Genomic DNA, 18,774 nt, shown 5'->3' on the forward strand with positions numbered 1-18,774 from the left:
TGCAGCTACCAGAATTTTTTTTGTTCTTTTGCTGGGAGGAAGTGAGAGTTCCCTGGGGAGAATTAAGTAGATCATCCAGTGATTTTAGGGGGGTCGGTCCCTTTAAGAGAGCCGAGAGAGCCGCCCCTGCGGCCGCCGAGGCTGGTGGGGGTCCAAGACGCAGCCTTGCGGTCGGTGTCCCCGGGCAGAAAAACTGCAAGACGGCGACTGGCCGGGAGAGCGGGAGGGGGCGGGGCCAGGCCGGCGGGAGGGCGGGACCGACTCTGCGGACAGTCGCGGGGAGGGCGGGATTGGGGGCGGGACCACACGCTGCGGGCTTCGCGAGTGGGCGTGGTTTCGAGGCATTATTTAAAGTATAGGCGTGGCTTCTGGCACCGGGGGGTGGGACGGGGTGTCGGCCTAGTGCCTCCTAAGGGCGGGCAGAGCGCGGTGCCCCAGAGAAACCGCAGCGGGAGGCCGGGAACGGGGCGGGGCCGGCAAGGGAGAGGCGGGGCCTGGTTCTGCAGAGGGCGGGTCTCGCTGCGGGAGGGGGCGGGGCCGAGCGAAACCCCTTCCCGTGCGGCCGCGGCGGCGCCTCCACAGTGTCGGTGACAGCCCCGGGAGTGGCCCCCGCCGGAGCCGCAGTTCCGCGCCCTGCCCCCTCTCCGTAGCAGCAGCAGCAGCGGCGGCGGCGGCCCCCGGGTGTCCGGCCTCTGTCTGCGCTCCGCCACAGCCGGGCCGGAGCATCTCGGCGCAGCGCCCTCCCCGCAGGCTCCCGCTGCCCGCTCGCGGCCCCTCCTGGCCCTGGATCCGGCATCCCCGCTGGCCCGGCCCCGCCGGGAGCCCTCCGCGGAGCTGGAGCCGCATCTGGAGCCGGCCCTGGAGCCGCGCCGCGGGGTCCCGGAGCCCCGCAGCCGGCGCATGATGAACTCGCTGCTCTTCGGCGAGATGGCGCTGGCCTTCGGGTGCCCGGGCGGCGGCGGCGGCGGCGGCCCGGGAGGCGGGGGAGCGGGAGGCGGCGGCGGCGCGGGGCCCGGACCGTCGCCCGTGACCGCGGCGCTGCGGGACGACCTGGGCTCCAACATCTACCTGCTGAAGGGGCTCAACGTGCGTTTCCGCTGCTTCCTGGCCAAGGTGCACGAGCTGGAGCGGCGCAACCGGCTGCTGGAGAAGCAGCTGGAGCAGCAGCAGAGCGAGCGCGAGCGCCGGCTGCGGTACAAGACCTTCTCCCGCGAGCAGGCGGTGCAGACGGGCCCCGAGCTCGCCCTGGCCCCGGCCCGAGCCGCCGGCCCGCAGCCCCCGCCGCAGCCGCCGCCGCCGCCGATCGGCGCCAACGGCAACGTGCCTCCGGGGGCCGCCGGCTCGCACCCGCAGCACTACAGCCGCCTGCCCGGCACCATCTGGAGCTACACGCAGGTCCGGCGCACGGGGGGCGGCGGCGTGGAGACCGTGCAGGGCCCCGGCGTGTCCTGGGTGCACCCCGACGGCGTGGGCGTGCAGATCGACACCATCACCCCAGAGATCCGGGCCCTCTACAACGTGCTGGCCAAGGTGAAGCGCGAGCGGGACGAGTACAAGAAGAAGTGAGTCACGTCGCGAACGCCTCCCCCGCCCCCCGCCCCATGGCTGGGAGACATGACCCATCCCCCATCGGGGGGAGACATGACCCCCCCCCCCCGGGCCGGGAGCCCCCACAGAGCCCGGCCGGCTTCTGCCTCTCTTAGAGTCCCCAGGGCTCTGGCCGGTGCCTGGCGCGTAGTAGGCGCTGTCTTAGGGGCCGCCGCCACCGGGGTGACTTTACCCCTTGTGAGGCACTTAGTGCGGCCCTGGACAGAGCAGAGTCTCTCACAGCGCCGGGGATGCTCAGGGGCCAAAGCCCGGGGCTCGCCCCTGCCCCCTCCTAACGGGCGGGTGGGCGGCTGAGCCTCCCGGGCCCGGGGGAGCTGGGCTGCAGCCGGACCAGACGGTTCCAGGGCTAGCTGACTAGGCCTAAAAGGCCTCCTCCATTAACAGAGCGCCAGCATGGCCTTGGGAAACGTGGGGCTGCTTTAGAGGATCCTTTCAGACAAAGCTCTTTAAACCTCCCCATTCATGTGGCTTCAGCCTCCCAGCGTCCGGGGAAGACAAAAACTTACTCTGGCAGAATCAGGGGGCGGGGGGAAGGCCTGGAGCCCCCTCCCAGCTGCAGGACGGGCACCGGCTCGGGCCTGCAGGGCCGGCTGCCCTGCGCTCCCCGGCTTGGGGTGCCCCAGAGGAGAGCTGAGATTACTTCCTGCCCAGAGCCCAGTTGACAGTCTTTTCCAGATTTCTCTGTCTGCTGGATAAAAGCAGAAATTTCTCTCCTTTGTTCCCCCTCCTTCATCTTCTTCCTATGCATTTTGTAGCTCCCCTCCTGCTCCCCCTCTCCTCCCCTTTCTGTCCCCCCACAGGAAGAGAACCCTGGCTTCCAGGGGTCACGGTGCCATATGGCTTTGGGAGTGCTTGGATTATAGGCTTTCAGAGAGTCCCTCCCTCTCTGAGCTCTCCAACTTCTGATTATATTTATAAAGGTGCTGTTGGGCCCAGGCCTCTGCCCCTGAGTTTGCAAGGGAGGGAGCACCATTCCCCGTCCTTATCCGGGCTCTCTGGGGTGAGACTGCAGAAAGTCTTCTGATTCTTCTGAGCGTGTCACAGTTGGGTCATCCCCCCAAACTCTCACTTCTCCAGAAGGGGCCTGAGCCCTGGAGCCTCTTCCCTGCAGTCTGAGAGACTGGGCAGAGTAAGCCAGGGACACCTCAGCTTATACAGTCACTGAGAGAGCAGGGTTCCCTCCATCCTCCCCCCCCAAATATTTGGAGGATTTGGCTGTGCTCTGGTCTCCCTGACCCCTTGGGGAAGCAGTCTCCACCGTGTTGGTAGGGAGTTGGTTAATGGGGAAACAGGCCCAAACCTCATTAAGAAGCGACGGATTTGGTGGCAGCCTCCGACGTGGATCCCGGTGCCACGGTGTCGTCACGCTGCCAGCTTCTGTTGTGTTTGGGCTTTGCTGTGTGTATTTTCTTTGGACTTGGGTACTTAGGATATAGAAAAACCTGTACCAGCCTTACAAGGGGCATTGGGCAACATTATGACACCCCGGCACCCAGGGAGTGGGGATGATGTCAACCTTTGGCATGGTGCTGGAATGCCTGAGACGTGGGTGCTGCTGGTGACGAGAGAGCTACCGGAGGCTTCCTCATTTCTTGTCCGTTTCCTCTCTCCCAAAGGTCCAAAGCGGCGATTGTCTTACTGCTTTTTTTTTTTTTTAAATTGGAAAATGACTTCCTTTTGGGGAGGGTTTTCCTGTTGATTCCTCCAAAGCAGAGGTGTCCGCCGGCTTGTTTGAGTCCCCCCAGGGATATCAGGGGGCTAATAGTCGAGAGATGGTCTGTTTTTGCCAAGAGGGCAAGGCATGGGGGCGGTGCTTTGGGGATGCTGAGAGCTGGAATGAGAGGGCTGCAGGGCTGAGCACCTTCATGAAGTCTCACGGCCTGGTTCCTGTAAAGTCTGACCCCTTCAGTAGTCCCACCCCGGAGTCTGTTTCCCAGCTGGTTTATACTTTATGGGAGGAGGTTGAGGGTATTTCCGAATTCTATTCTGACCATGTCCGCCCAAATACTTTTGTGTGTCTCTGGTTGGACGCGAAATCTCTTCTTGGTGATGTCATCATTGTCGGGATAGCTTGTATTTAAGCATTTGGAATTATTTTTCTCTGAGGTAAGCTCAGGTTTTAGTGAAGAATCCATCCACCTGGGAACTCTGTGCTGTATGTGAATCTTTGGGCCAACTCGAGAAGCAAGTGCTATAATTTTGCCTGTTCTGGACAAAGCACACAGAAAAGAGTCCAAGACAGAATAAGGAAAAGTAATACCGTTAAGGAGCTTACAGCCTACTTCCCCGGGCTTGTTTCCCTGGGTATAAAAGGAGAGATTTGGATTTGATGGTTTCTAAGCTCTTTGCAAGTTAGAACATTGTATTGTCTAAGGTTTCTTAGGGATTTAACATTACCATTTTCTCGTTCTGACACTGTGGGCTATAAGACGCTTCCTGTCTCTGACATTGTATGTCTCAAGCCTCTCCTAGCTCCCCATTCAGGAGCCAGTTTCACTCTGGTGCTCTGGAACTCTATGACTCTGGTGGGTTCTTCTTTCACCCAAAGACTCATTCTGTCAGTCACTGCTTGGGGTTCTGTATTAGAGATTTGGCAGGGGGTGGTGGTGGTTACAAAGTCCTGTGGCAGGTGGTCAGGAAGGACAAACATTCCCACGTCTCCCAGCCCCTACCTTCTGTTGGATTTCTCTGGGTGAGCTTGGGTTTACCCCTGAGGTCTCTTCCAGGTCCCCAGTTCTGTAATAGTGTCACTTAGAGGAAGAGCTGCTCTTATTCCCGAGAACTGCCCCCCCCCAAGTCCTTGGTTCCCTCCCCCACATACTTTGGGGACTTTCTCAATTCAGGCTCAGAGCAGTTTTGCATGAGGCACCAGCCTTTATTCAAGAAATTGCCAGAAAAATGTGGTCATCGAAACCATAACATTGACAAGGTCGCTGAGCATAGATTTGGAAACCAAAACAAACATTTCCTGTACCCTCTGCCAGCTCCAAAAAAGAAACCCCCATCTACCGGGCCCAAGTAACCCAAACTGGGCCAGAAGGAGCTGGGGCTTTCCACTGGGGGATTTGGAAAAGTGTACTTTGGACGAAATCAGATAGAAACGATGACAATGAGAGTGGAGGTAATAATGCTAACAAAAGGTTTACAAAAGTCTAATACAGTACCTCATTTGAGCTTCACAGGTATCCGATGTCGGGGAAAAAAGCATTTATTAAGTGTTTCCTATGGGCTGGTGCTGGGGTATAAAGATAAAAGTCCCTGCTCTCAAAGAACCTACATTCTAGGTTCCCCATAGATGCATGTCCCAAACACTTAGATTCACATCCAAGCACTCTTGGAAGGGAAGGCAGGACTAGCTCGATGGAAGGGACTGGTGGGGTGGATCTGGGTCAAGAACCCTGGTTTTTTGCTTTGGTTTGCCACTAAGTTACTAAATAATATTGGTTCCCCTTTCTAGGCGTCAGTTTCCCATCTGTCATGAGAAGGTTGGACTAGTTCTGGCCGCTGGTAATGACTAGCCCCTCAGACTTGGTTTAAGGTCCTGGTTGTGTGATATTGAAGTTATTGGTATTTATGTCTCAATTCCTACTAGATCACAAATTCCATGAGGACGGGGAGGTAGGCATCATGTCTTACTGATCTTTTTTTAATCTCCCTGTCTGGAGCGCAGTCTTTGTACATAGCAGGCTCTTTCTCATGTTTATTGTATTATAAATCTGGGGTGGACTACACCTGGGAAGTCTACAGAGACACAAGCTGGGAGGGACATTCTCCGGAAGAGTTTCCTTGGCCCAGCCACAGGAATGAGAATAAGGGATGGAGGTGGCCTGGAAACTGAACCTGTCTCATTGACCTCTGGGAGCCAGCGAGTCCCACAGTCTGGCTTCTTTGAAGTAGCAGAAAGAGGTTTTAGAGACCCCCAGAGCGCATTAACTGTTGGACTTGGACCTGGGAAAACCCAAGTTCAAACTCTGGAAGTCACTTCATTTCTCCCAGCCTCAGTTTCCTTTCCTGTAAAGTGGGGGTAATAATAGCACCTGGTCACAAGGCTGTTCTTATAGTCAGATAAGATAATCTATATAAAACATTGACTTAAAGCACTATATAGAAACATTAATTATCATCGTCATTACGGCAGTGTGGCCTAGTGAGCTGGTTCTGCTGCAGAATGGCTTTGTGACACCTTGGTCTTCACTGAACATCACATTGCCAAAGCACCACTCTAAGACCATTCTTGTTTGGTTTGGGGGGAAGCAATTGAGGTGAAGGGACTTATCCAGGGTCCATAGCTAGTAAGTATCTGAGGCTGGATTGAAACTCAGGTCTTCCTCACTCTAAGGCCAGTGCTCTCTGTACTTTGCCACCCAGAAGCCCCTGCCAACCTGCATTGCCCCCCGTACCAATAATGTCACAGGGCCAGTTCCTGTCCCTCTAATTGTTGTCTTACCACTGGAAAACTTGCAGGCCCATTCTTTCACTTGCATTCACCCTTAAACAGGTCACTTCCTCTCAATGGATCTCAGTTTTCCCCCTTGTCAAATGGGGAGAATGATTCCCTGGGTCCCAAACCTGCTTAGGAAAGGCTCCCTTTGTCAGGGCCCAGATGGAAGTGAGTGGTCAGCATTTTTGGGGCTGAGGGTCAAGGTGCCTCCAAGGCCTGGGTCATAGGCTTGTGCGTCCCCTTTCAGTCAGAGCCCCTCATCTGGGACGAGACCCTCTGGGGGACAGGGAGACATCATGTTGTGGAAGGTGGATGGAGAGCCGTCCCCCTTGGGTGGGCCTGTGCCCGGATGGCCCTGGTGGTGGGAGGAGGAAGCTCTACCACTTAGGGGACTTGTGGGCCTCAGGGTCCTTCCCTTGGCATTGTCAGGGGCTAGATCAGGTACCCTGAAGGCAGCCCTCCCGGATTACTCCCCACTGGTGCCCGTGTCTCTGCTCCCACTTTGGGGAGTAGCTTTGCCTTAGAAGTCCTGGGTTTCAGTACCAGCACTGTGTCCCTAGGGTAGAAGAGGGCATTTGCCCCGAGCCCAGAGGTTATAAGCAGTGAGGTCTCTTCCGGCCCCGCTATTCTCTGTCTGTTGTGTTCCAGTGGAACATGTCTTTGGCAGAGATCCTTAGCTTGGAAGAGGGGCGATCTGTTCCTCTGGCTTCCCAGCAGATGAGCTGTGTCTCTGTTTCCCCTCTCGGGGGCTCCTCTGCCCCCCTTCTGTGGTGCTTCAGTGACTTGCCTTTGCATTCATTGGGGGACCCACTCCCCATCTCAGCCGGTTGTGTACTCTTCTGGGAAAGCATTTGGGAGGCTGTGAAAAAGGTCAAGGCGAGGAAAGGGGGAGGACAGCCCAAAGCCCAAGAAGAGTCGGAAGCTGACGGGGGGATTCTTTCGGGTTGGAACGTGTAGCGTTCACTAGTTCCTTTCTACCCCGATCAGAATGGCCTCGCCAGTTGGTTTAAACCCAGTCTTCCTGCCTCCCAGGATCAGTGGCTTGTCTGCACACTCTGCTGCCTTTCATGGCAGAGGACCCAAGGCAGTAAAGGAGGGAAACGGGGGCGTTGCATCCTGTGTGTGACCACTTCTGACCTCTCTGCTCTCTGGATAGCCTGAGCTCACGAGGGCTCAATTCTGCCATTCATTGGCCTTTGAGACTTTGGGCAAGTCACCGTCCATAATTTGTGAAACGGTAATAATGTGGGTCCTAAATGGTGTAGCCCTAGAGCACTTTGTGAAGTGAGACATGATGACCAGAATCCCAAACTGGAATGTGAGGGATGGTGGGATGGATTGGGAAATGGGATACCCAGGAGGTCAGAGCTGGGAGGGCCTCAGAGAGCTCTCGTCTAACCTTCCCATTTCTCAGTAAACTGAAGCTCAGGGAGATGGTGACGGGCTTAAGGCTCCTTTGTCACACAGTGAGTTAATAGCAGAGTTAGGACTCTCCCCCAGACCTCTCTGGTGACATGGTCTCCCCTGCTGGTACAAGCCTCTTCATTCTGGGCTCGAGCAGGATGTGGTTTCTCTCTGTTGCTTCTCAAATACAAAGGGTGGGTGGATGGTTGTCATGAAGCTAGAAACTGCGGTTAACTCTCTGTGCCCCTCTGAGGTGACTGGGCTTTGGGCTACTCTAGGGATTCTGGGGGGCTCTTTGGCTAGCACCCACCTGCCTTGGCCACCTGGAGCAAGTGTCCACTTCTGTTGCCCTGCTGGGTTAGCTTTTCCCTAGCCATGAATTTGAACAGGAGACAGTTAAGCTTTTCATGTATCTGATAACAGCCAGACTCCCGGGTAACGCTGATGACACATATCACATAGTTCTTAGAGGGCTGAGGGACCTGGGAGTTTGGAGAAGCAAGTATCATTGTCCCCATTTTACAGAGGAGGAGACTGAGACTCAGAGAGGAAGAAGTGATTTTTCCAAGCTGTCCCACCTTAGTAAAAGGCCAAGAAGGGGCCGGAGCTTGGCGGGGTGAACAGCAGTGCCAGCCGGCCGAGGCTTCACTCCTGGCGATTCAGAACTGTCCCCCTAGTTAACTGAGAGAGGCTCCGTTACCTGTAAGGACTTTGTGCTTTATCTAATGAAAAGTTTGTATCTCTTGCCTGTAAGCCCGTAAGTGATCTACCAAAGGGAGCCAGCCCATTCCTCAGGGGTACTTTGGAGTCACTCTCTGAGGGCTGTGTAGGGAGGTGGCTACTATGTGAAGAAAGCCTTCCTGTTCTCTCTTTTTAAAATATAGGAATGAATCCCGGCAGCTAGTGCATAACCAGGCCTCCAGCGTTTTCCCCCAAACAGGCCATGGTTCAATGGGGAACTCCTTAGCTGATAGCTGTGTCAACAGAAGCCCAACACTCTCCCCCCAGAAGCCTTGGCTAGGGTAGCCGGAAGCAGTTGGCCAAGGTAGGGAAGAAGAGGTAGCTGGGAGGAACATCTTGAGTACCAGATTTTTAAAAGATCTTAAGAGGACAAATAAAGCTTCTGTTGGGAAATTGAGACCCCCTAAGGGGCAGTATTTTGCCCAGGGACACATGGTGTTCTTATAGACTGGAGACTAGCATCTGGTCTTGGGCCTTAACCTGAATCAGGAGTTCCCAAGGGCCTGCAATGCAAAGTTCTAAGATTCATAATTAATTTGTGGAATCATATAATGTCAGAACTGGACATTGTCTTCTGACTTAGGATGTCAGAACTGGGAAAGTGATCATTGAACAAAGTGTGCAAAAAAGACACTGGACACATGTAGAAAATGTTAGACATTGGAATGTCAGAACTGGGAGGGCCCTAGAACCCAGAATGTCAGAGCCCAGAAAGGCCTTCAAGCAGTGTCAGAAAATGTCTCCTCCTGTCCCTCTGCTTCTCCTACTCCTTCTACCCCCCTCCCACGCCTTTTCCCCACTCTGTTTATAGCTCTTCTGGTGTTTCCCCAGGGACATTGAGGGTTGGAGAGATTGCTCAGTCTGAGGCTCATCTCTCAAAGTTTGGGTCTAATTTAGAGGAATTGAATGAACTCAGAGAAACCATTTAGGCCTCTGTAGGCAGCCTCCTCATCTGTAGCAGAATCAAGGGGAGAAAAGAAAAACCCAGCCAGTCATTGAAGTAATCTACAAATTGGTACCAGCCTTTGGGGGAATGTCTCTTCCTTTGTTGTACTGGGAAGAAGTATCCGGCTAATTTGTACTTGTCTTTTGGTAAATACAAAAACAACGGGTGTGTCCGTGGGTAGCTTATCTTTCCCTAAGATCCCGCATTCAGCACTGTGAAAAAATATTTTTTTAATGCTTAAACTTTTTTTTTTTTTAGACTTTTTTTAATGCTTAAATTTCCTGGTCAGTCCCAATGATCTTTTCTTAGCTCCCCATTCTTCTGAGTCCTCTGTTATATTTGACACCTGGATGACATCATTCTGATCCTCCTGCCTTTCTGATAGCCCTGACTCCACCCTTGAGCTATGTGCTCCAAAGGTCCTGGGCCTCTGTTCTTTGCTCTGAACGCAGGGTCACTTATGGACTGCTGCTATTCCTTTCCCGCTTCTGGATGACATCTTCGGCTCCAGCCTGAATCTCAATTTTTTTTAAGCGTAGTAGCTAATAAGAGCTAACAGTTATATAATACTTCTAAGGTTTGCAAAGGAGTTTTTACATGTTATCTCATTTGATTCTCACAAATTGGTGGTATTAATTATCCCCATTTTGCAGATAAAGAAACTGAGGCAAATGGAGGATAATTGACTTGCTCAGGGTCACATAGGAGATATCTGAGATGAGATTTGAACTCAGGTCTTCTTGATTTCAGGTCCAGGATTCTATTCACTGTAACAAAAAACTGCCTGAATCAGATACCAGATTTCCACCATCTATGTATGAACTATCTCTACTTGATTCTTTGATTTCAGGATTTGGAGCTGAAAGGAAGACCTCAGAGATGATGAGAAGCTGGAGAGGAACTTAGACCATGGAATATTAGAACATAGGATGTCAAAGCTAGAAGGGAACTTAGAACATGGAATGTTAGAACATAGGATGTCAAAGCTAGAAGGGAACTTAGAACATGGAATGTTAGAACATAGGATGTCAAAGCTAGAAGGGAACTTAGAACATGGAATGTTAGAACATAGGATGTCAAAGCTAGAAGGGAACTTAGAACATGGAATGTTAGAACATAGGATGTCAAAGCTAGAAGGGAACTCAGAACATGGAATGTTAGAACATAGGATGTCAAAGCTAGAAGGGAACTTAGAACATGGAATGTTAGAACATAGGATGTCAAAGCTGGAAGGGAACTTAGAACATGGAATGTTAGAACATAGGATATCAGAGCTGGAAGGGGCTTTAGAACATGGAATATTAGAATATGTTAAAACATAGGATATCAAAGCTAGAAGGAACCTTAGAACATGGAATGTTAGAACATAGGATGTCAAAGCTGGAAGGGTCTTTTAGGGCTCATACCTCCCTAGCCTTCCTGGTAGGAAAATTTCCAGCCCTTCTTTCTCTCTTCTCCTTCTCTCCCTGAGCAAATGATGACTCCCCAGATACTACATTTCCTTCTCTAACATCCTCACAAATTGCCTCTTGGCGTTGCAGGGTTTAGCACTCAGGTCTCATTTGAACAAAGGAAAAATGTGAACACCTTTCTCTGTCATCCCCTTCCCCTAACTATGACAAACCCTCAAGGGATATTGGGCACACACCCTGTAAGTATTTTGTTGAGTTAAAGTGAGGTGTCAATTATTGTGCATAGCAGTAATAACTGGCAATTATGTAGTACTTTAACACGTATTATTTCTTTTACTTCTCGAAGGTGCTGGGGGATAGGTACTTCGGGTGTTATTATCTCCCTTTTGAGGAGACTGAGGTGCCGAGAGGAGATGATTTAGCTGAGGTCACACAGCTAGTGACTTAGCAGAGCTAGGATCTGATTCCAGGCTTGGCAAACTCCAGCTCCATGATTCTGATCACTGATCTCGCTCCCTCCCAACTGCCAAACATCTGCATGTGGACTGCAGAACACCTGCCTGGGATTGTGACTTTGGGCAGACAGATCCCAGAGGAAGAGGGGGCTGTTCCTGGAGAGGAGCATTGGAATGGGGTTTGAGGAATGGGCCAAAGCGAGGGCCGGGGGCTGCTGCGCCCATGGGGGCTGGCTCTGGAGCCCTCCTTATGAAAAGTGCTTGCTCAGCACTCTCCTCCCTCTAAAACCCAGTGGCTGGCACGTGCTCAGACTTCCTGATGTGCAAATGCATCCAGCCATCCAGAGACAGCCCCTCACTGAGATATTGCCTCCTGCTTTCTTAATTGCCAATTTTTATTACTTGGATTATTTAAGGCTGGGCTTGGCTTGGAGCCTCCTGTTTGCTTCCTTGGGGGAGGGGAGCGACTGAATAGTCCTTTTTAATTTCCCAGGCTGCTGTAGGAGTTAGTAAGTTGGAATCTTCCCCCGCCCCAAGAGCAGCTGTTTCCTCTCTTGTTCCAGGCCAGTCAGAGGGATGGAGGCCTAGGCTGGACTAGGAGAATCCTGGGCCTTGAGCAGTAAGAAACATCCCTCGTGCTTTCTGGGGAAATAACAGACCTTGAACGCTCAAAGAACCTTTAGAACACAGAATAACAGAACTCGGGGGTTCTTTCTGATCAGAGAATGTCAGAGCTGGGAGGCCCTGAGAATATCAGCTATTGAAACTGAAAAAAGATCGTAGGAACCTGCTGGTGGAGACGGAAGAGGAAATAATCTCAAAATTGACACGTCTAGGTCACACATCAAGCCTGTGGCAGGGCCTGTCTTCCAGGCCCGATCCACTTCCAAGCAGGGAGTCCCAGAGCGAGCCCCCAGAAGGTCCCAGAGGCCCAGCTGCCCCCCTCCCATCAGCCCCTCCATAGCCAGCCATGGTCCAGGGGGATGGCTCCGGGCAGCACTGGGTCAGTGGTGCAACTCGCATAGCTTGAAATGGCAGAAAGCAGCTACAACCCAGAAGCAGCGTTCTCTGCCCAGTGCTGGGCATTGGAGGGAACTGGAGCAGGCATTTATTTATAGTGTTTCCAGCCTGGGTTTGTGTGTAATCACAGGGAGGGGTGTGTGTGGCAGGGAGGTCAGGTGAGCACCGGCTCCCATTGACCTGGAAATAAAAAGGTGAGGTCTGAGCTCCCCAGACTGTCTCCTGCCTCCCTCTTCCATCCCTTTCTGCATTCTACTTCCCTTTAATTTTATTCCTCCCCTCTCTCTCCCTCCCTTCTTCCCTTATTTTTCTTTCTGTTTTCTCATTCTTTCCTGTATTTTGTACTTAAAGACACAGATAGGTAGGCAGATAGGGCATTTGTTATTACTTGTCAGGCTCGGTGCAGGAAATCCAAAGGCAGCCAAACAAAATGGCCCCTGCCCTCAAGGAGCTTACATTCTGATTGGAGGAAAAGACACATTTCAGTCAGTACATATAAGATCAGTCTGGAGATCCTAGAGGAGAAAGGCCCTGCAGCTGGGGGCACACAAAGCTGGGAAAGGAGAGATGGGACACAGATGTCCCAGCCAGGGGCCTCCAGTGAGCCTGGTGAAAGTGGTGCCATTTGTGGGTGCCTGGGCAAGTTTCCTAACTTGTGGGTCTCAGTTTCCTCATTGGTAAAGTGGGAGGATTGACCTAGATGGCCTCTGGGGCCCCTTCCACCTCTCTGTCGCTGTCATTTTCTCTTTTCTCCTATTGGGGCCCCTGGAATGAGAAGGCTGGCAGTGACCTCAGTAGGCAGAGAGTCCTTTCCCTTGCTTTCAGGCAAAGGTCATCCCCAGCCCTAATAACAGTTCCGGTGCCTCCAGCACTTTCCCTGTGCTTTGTCCTGTGAGGTGAGTAATTCCAGGATTGTCTTCATTCTATTGATGAGGAAACTAAGACTCACTTTCCTATTTCAAATAGAGGTTTCCCTCTTTCAAAGATCTTCCACCCAGTCTTCCTCCTTAATTTTCTTCTACTCCATACGCTCTTTTTCAGTCTTTCTTTAGAAAATTTATGTTAAGGAGAAGTTTGCTTTGGGCCACTTGGCCAAAGCTTGGACAAAGAGCTGGGGCCCCAACACCTTCAGAATGCGATAAACTTTTTAAAGCTACAAAGGATTGTGGAGATCATCCAGTTTAACCTTTTCATTTTACAAATGATGAGAGGGTCTCAGAGTGGGAGACTGACTTGTCCAGGATCACACTGTGAGCTCAGGGCAGAGGTGAAATTTGAACCCAAATCCCCTGGCTTCTGCCTCCCTAGCCCCTGGAATGGCACCGAGCCCCCTGTTTCAGACAGAGCCTCCAAAAAAGGGTCTTCAGGAGCTGAGCCTCTTCCTTTTTGGGGACTGCTGGCCCTGGCGTGGGGGTGGACGTAGCCTCCTTGCACAAGCTCTTCAAGCTCAGCTTATAAACTGGGGATTGCTGAAGAATGGGACAGAGTCCATCTTTTTTGTCTGTCTTGAGTTTATCTCCCTGTTAGCCCTGATAACGAGGGCTGCCTGCTCCTTTGGAGCCAGACCGTAGAACCTCAGAAGGAGGGGTGAGGGAGAGGTGGGCTGGGGAGAGTATGATACTGACTGTGGCTAGAGTGCTTTAAGGATTATATGCTTTAACAGCATTCTGGGAAGTTGCTTGGTTTTATTAATGGGAGAAATGAGATTCAGAGAGATTGACTGGAAGCTTAAAACACAGAATGTCTGAGAAGGAACATTAAAACATGAAATGTCAGAGCTGGGGGGCCCTTAGAATATAGGACGTCAGAGTTGGAGAAAACCTTAGCAATCACATCAGAATTTCTCAGAATTCTACATTGAACCAAAAAACCAAACCATGACTTGGGCTTTCACTGCTGGGTAAGTTGTATAAGTGCCTGGGGCCTCAGTCTCCTTTCCTGCAAGTGAGAACATCTGCAGGGTTGGGAGTGAAGGGAATCAGATGTGTATGAACTGCTTGAGGTCTTTTGGGGATCAAACCCTTCTTAAAACCAGGCCGTCTTAATACTGTTTTTCCTGAATTACTCTACAGACTGGTCTTGGTTTACTATTTCGTCTGGTAGACAAAGGCAGTTTTGTGCTGGCAGCTGACTTCCATCTGACTTAATCCCCCAAGAAGGGAAGTGAAGTTGTTAAAGCTACTACAGACTGCAGAACCCAGCCGGGGATTCTGGGGCTTCTCCCTCTGCCTGTCTCTACCCTTTTGGAGGAGGGCACATTCCCGACACAAATGAGTTTTTGTGACACGTGAGGCATCTGGGTTGGACTGCTGGACAAAACCAGGCCTTGTGTAGCCCAGCTCTGTCCATCACATTATGGGGCGGGTGGGACCTTGGAGTCAGAAGCTGTCTCCCCATCTTGCCCCTTGGGTGTCTGGGAGCTCGGTTTTCCCATCTGTAAAATGAGGGGTTTGGCTGGCAGGCCTCTGGGTCTTCAGGTCTCTGGTCGCCAAAGATTTCGGTTTCTATTGGAAGTCTGCAGCGATGAGTAACCCTCTACCCTGGGGGTAACCTGTTCCACTTTGGGACAGCTAGATTTCTCAGCCAATTTCTCTGCCTTTGACCTGGAAACAGCGATTCTCCATCTCTGGGAGACTTTCTCCTCTTCTGGGGCGTGGGTGCCTAGGTATGTAAGTCTGCGTACCAGCCTGCCTGAGGTGGGTCCGGGCAGGGCAGGGGAATCCAGAAGGATTAGGGAGGCTGGTATTTTGGGAGGAATGTGAGCCGACCTTTAGGAGGAGCAGGAGGAAGATTGCACCTGCTGTGTGGACAGGAGCAAACTGGGTCTGGTGGACAGGGCTCAAGGTCTCCTTGGGGAACAAGGACACAGGCTTAGGATCCTTTGCTCTCATGAAATGTTAGAGCTGGAAGGGACCATTCCTCATTTTATAGAAAAGGAAACTGAGGTTGAAGATAATAACATTGTTGGTTAACCTTGAAGAAGGTTGAAACCTGTGCCTTTTGTTATTTAGTTGAAGGATGGGCCCTCGCCCATTTGAGTCAGGGAGTTCAATTTAAACTGTAACATTTCTTAGAGATTATCCAGTCTAGTCTAACTCTCTCATATTGCAGCTGAGGAAACTGAGGCAATCTCAGAAGTCTTTACTCCCAAGGCCTGTTATCCAGCTTGGGTATAGGGACTCTTACTTCTCAGTTAGGTTCCTCAGAAAGAAGCCTGCAGGACTGACTAGAGCATGTTCTCAGGTTCCTCAGCCCTCCCTGATGGGCTGATCTCAGAGGGCCAGCAGGAGGGAGCTGCAAGGGACCTCTGGGAGACTCTGAATTTGAAAGGAAATAATGGAAACCAAAAGGCCAGGTGGAAGGGCGGGCATCCCAGGCATGAGGGATGGCTATGTGTGTGTGAGAAGCTCTCCGCACTGCTGGAGCAGGCCTGGCTCGTGGCTCAGAATAGAGAACTGAGACAGGCTGGATAGTGTGGGCAGCCCTGGCGTGGCCGGCTAGGAGGCCTGAACAAGAACGTTCCCCACATCCCCTGGCCGGCCTGAAGCTCTCTGGGGAGGAGAAGGCACAGCCACTCACTCCTGTTTATGACAAGCACTGTAAACGTGTGAATTAATTTAGTCTTGTGGCCAATGTCAAGTCCCTTCCTTTTCAAAGCCTCAGTTACTCTATAAAATGGGCTGTAATTATGCTTGTGCTGCCTACCTGGCAGGGTGCTTGGGAGTAAAGCATTTCTGCAAACTTTAATATCTGCACAAATTAGTCACTCACTCAACCACCGGCCTTGTCTTTTTCTTCCTGTAAAATGGGGATTGTCATACCTGCCCCACCTCAGGGAAGAGCCCATGTGGCTGCCCGGGCTACTCCCTTTAAAGCTCGCGACTCCTGCAAGGGTCCTTCCGAGCCCCTCCTGGTCACCGAGGCCTAGGGCCTTGCGGCAACTTCCCAGGCCATCAAGAAGTGCTTGTATACTTCCAACCCCCTTCTCTCACACTGCTGTGGCCGCCCATTTCTTCTGGCTTAGTCATCTGTGGGAGGGAGACTGGCTGGGTCCCAGATTCCATCTGACAGGTAGAGCTGTCACATGGCTGAAGGTTCTCTGGGGACCGCTCCGTGTCCCCCAGATCCTGGCCTTGTCCATGGTTAGCGTTCTCTTGATTGGGGTCTTCTAGTTAGCATGAGCTTTTCCTTCTGAAGCTCTAGCTGGGGATTGTGAAAAATCCTGAACAACTTGGAACTAAGAAACCTGGGTTCTGCTCCTGGTTGGCTCTGCTATTATTAAGTCCTGAGGTCATATTGAGTCTCATTTTCCTCATCTGTAAAATGTGAGAGTTGGACCTCTTCTAGCTCTGATTTTCCATGTTCTTTTTGGCAATCTATCTTCAAGAGCCCTCCCAGCTCCGACATCCCGGGTTCTAAGGGCCCTCCCAGGTCCGACATCCCGGGTTCTAAGGCCCCTCCCAGCTCTGACATCCCAGGTTCTAAGACCCTCTCCCAGCTCCGACATCCCGGGTTCTAAGGCATATCATTCTGTGGTTCTTTTCTGGGGAAGAGTTCATTATAGTGGGAGAACCCACTATACCAGTCAGGGAATCTCACCCCAGCTTGAAGGCCTCCATTGAGAGCACCCTCCTCTTTCCTGCCTTCCCCTTCAGCCCAACCACCTCCAGGCAGTCGGTTCCACTTTGGGACAGCTGTTACTGACAGGACATTTTTCCGGACACAGGGCCCAAATTGGATGCTTTTTTATCCTACCCTCTTGACTGGCCCCTTCTCCAACAGGTGTCTCAGAGTGTTGCAGCAGCCAGTTCCATCCACGCCCCCGTTCGGCTTTTTGGAATGTAACCTTTCCCCTCCCTCTCATGCCTTGCTCCTGGGGAGCCCCATGCTGGGCTGGCAGATTCCTGACAATCCTGGGCCATTCCCAGAAACAGAGGCTGCTCCTTCCTCTGTGTTTCCTAGGGGCTGGGGAGGGTCTGGCTCCTCCAGTGTCCTACTGTCAGCTCCAGAAATCTGAGACCCTGGGGCTTGGGAGAGAGATCAGGAGGTGTATAGTTATTATCTATGTATCTCTCTATTCACTTGTTCTAGATTTCTGAGAATTCTCAGGGCTAGAGTTGCCCCCCTACAAAAACCAAGACCCCCCACCCTGTTCTACTCTCTTCCCATTCCCCTCTGACTGGGACATTTGCCACAGCTAGTGCCGAGTTTCCTGGGAACTCCATGTGGCAAGGCTGGGTCTCAGAGGGTAACGAGACGCCCGGACCAGTTAGCCTAGCTGGTGGAGGCGATGGGAGGTGACCCCCTCTTGTGTGGGACCAGGGTTAACACAGCCATCCCCACCCGGGAAGGAAGCTGCTCCAGCATGTCCGCCACACTGATGCTAGGTGGGCCCCCCCCCCAGTCTGGGACACCCTCCAATCTCCAGGACTCTGGTTTTTGTCACTGGGGCTCTTGGGAGGGCCGGGGAGTTCCTGGAGGTCCTGCTTCGGATGCAGCCACATTCTCTGGGGGACAGCGAGGACCCACTGCCCCAGGTGGAGCCAACAGCTCCCCAGGGTACAAAAGTCAGGTCAGGGAACGAGACGGGGAGGCAGAGGGAGCTCCTTGGAGCCGGAGGGCACTGGAGCTCCAACCTTTCTATTTAACAGGCAGGGAAACAGCCGTTGGGATGCGGGTGCTCTCAGTGCAGATGGTCCCTATGTTCTACATCCGGGCCAAGCCCTCGCATTACAGAACCCAGAGCGGCCCAGAGACTTGTTCCGAGGGGAGCTGGACTGTGACCTCAGGGCAGAGCCTCCGCATCCAGGCATTTCCCTGGTCACGGTACCTTTCACAAGCACATCCTCTGGGTTGGGGATGGGATGGTCACTGAAGCTTGGCTCACAGATTTACCGCCCAGGAGGGAGCAAGAGTCATTGGGGGAGTCTCATTCAGTGGCCTCATCTGGTGCCATATGGTGGCAAGCCTCACTGAAGCAATACCAGGCATCCAGGGACCCCATGCCTGCCCCTCGGCTTCCCTGGGGACGCTGGGCCCGGAAATCTGGGAGGATCCCCTTCCTCTTCTTAACAGCCAAAGAGGTCAAAGATCACAGAATCTCCAAACTGTCAGGGACTTCGGAGGTCAGCAAGTCAAATGTCACAGAGGAGGGAACCAACCTCAAAGTGGCTGAGCGACTTGTTCCGCCAGTGTCTAGGCTGACCTTTAAACCCTGACCTTCCTGACCCCAGGAGCAGAGCTCAAAGCCGGCTGGGTGAGCTGCAGTAGTTGGTGGTCGGGGAATGTGCTGCCTTAGGTCCTGCCTTAGGTCCTGGGGCATCTCCGCCCCCTCCCCACTCTGGCCTGGGAAGGCCTTTTATCTCTGTTTTACAAATAAATTATTAACCACTTCCCACCCAGGATTCTGCCCCTTTCTCATGCAGTATTTTCTCCTTAAGTTCCCATGTGCTTCCGTGGGTTCTATTATTCCCTCTTTTACTCTAGTACCCAAACAGTCCCGGAGTTTTCTTCACGGGGCTCCTCTCCTCACTTCTCCCAGTAGTTTCTCCCTGCCTCCATTTTCTTCCTGCCTCCCCCCTCCTTCCCAAGATGCTCACCTGAGCATGTTCCTCCCTTCCTCACAATATAATGCTTGTTTACGGAAGGAAGACAATAATAGAGGCCGGATTATCTTGAATTTTTTTATCTTTGTATACATTGTGTATATTGTATCCTTCAGGGTAGGGACACATAGTAGACATTTAA

The 18,774-nt window shown here is 52.4% G+C and overlaps 1 protein-coding gene across 2 annotated transcripts in view; it reads left to right on the plus strand.

The window, feature by feature from the left end:
- The first annotated feature begins 595 nt into the window (after positions 1-595).
- Positions 596-18,774, plus strand: part of IFFO2 (intermediate filament family orphan 2) — a 54,951-nt gene continuing 36,772 nt past the window's right edge. Inside the window, exon 1 of one of the 2 annotated variants that reach the window (XM_074306083.1) lies at positions 596-1,562. In XM_074306083.1, coding sequence (XP_074162184.1) covers positions 901-1,562 — 662 coding nt within the window. In that variant the 5' untranslated portion in view covers positions 596-900. The remainder of the gene's footprint in view (positions 1,563-18,774) is intronic. The other variant, XM_074306082.1, reaches the window with a different exon arrangement.

The sequence above is a fragment of the Sminthopsis crassicaudata genome, chromosome 3, assembly GCF_048593235.1.
Source record: "Sminthopsis crassicaudata isolate SCR6 chromosome 3, ASM4859323v1, whole genome shotgun sequence".
In the NCBI taxonomy this organism is placed as follows: Eukaryota; Metazoa; Chordata; class Mammalia; order Dasyuromorphia; family Dasyuridae; genus Sminthopsis; species Sminthopsis crassicaudata.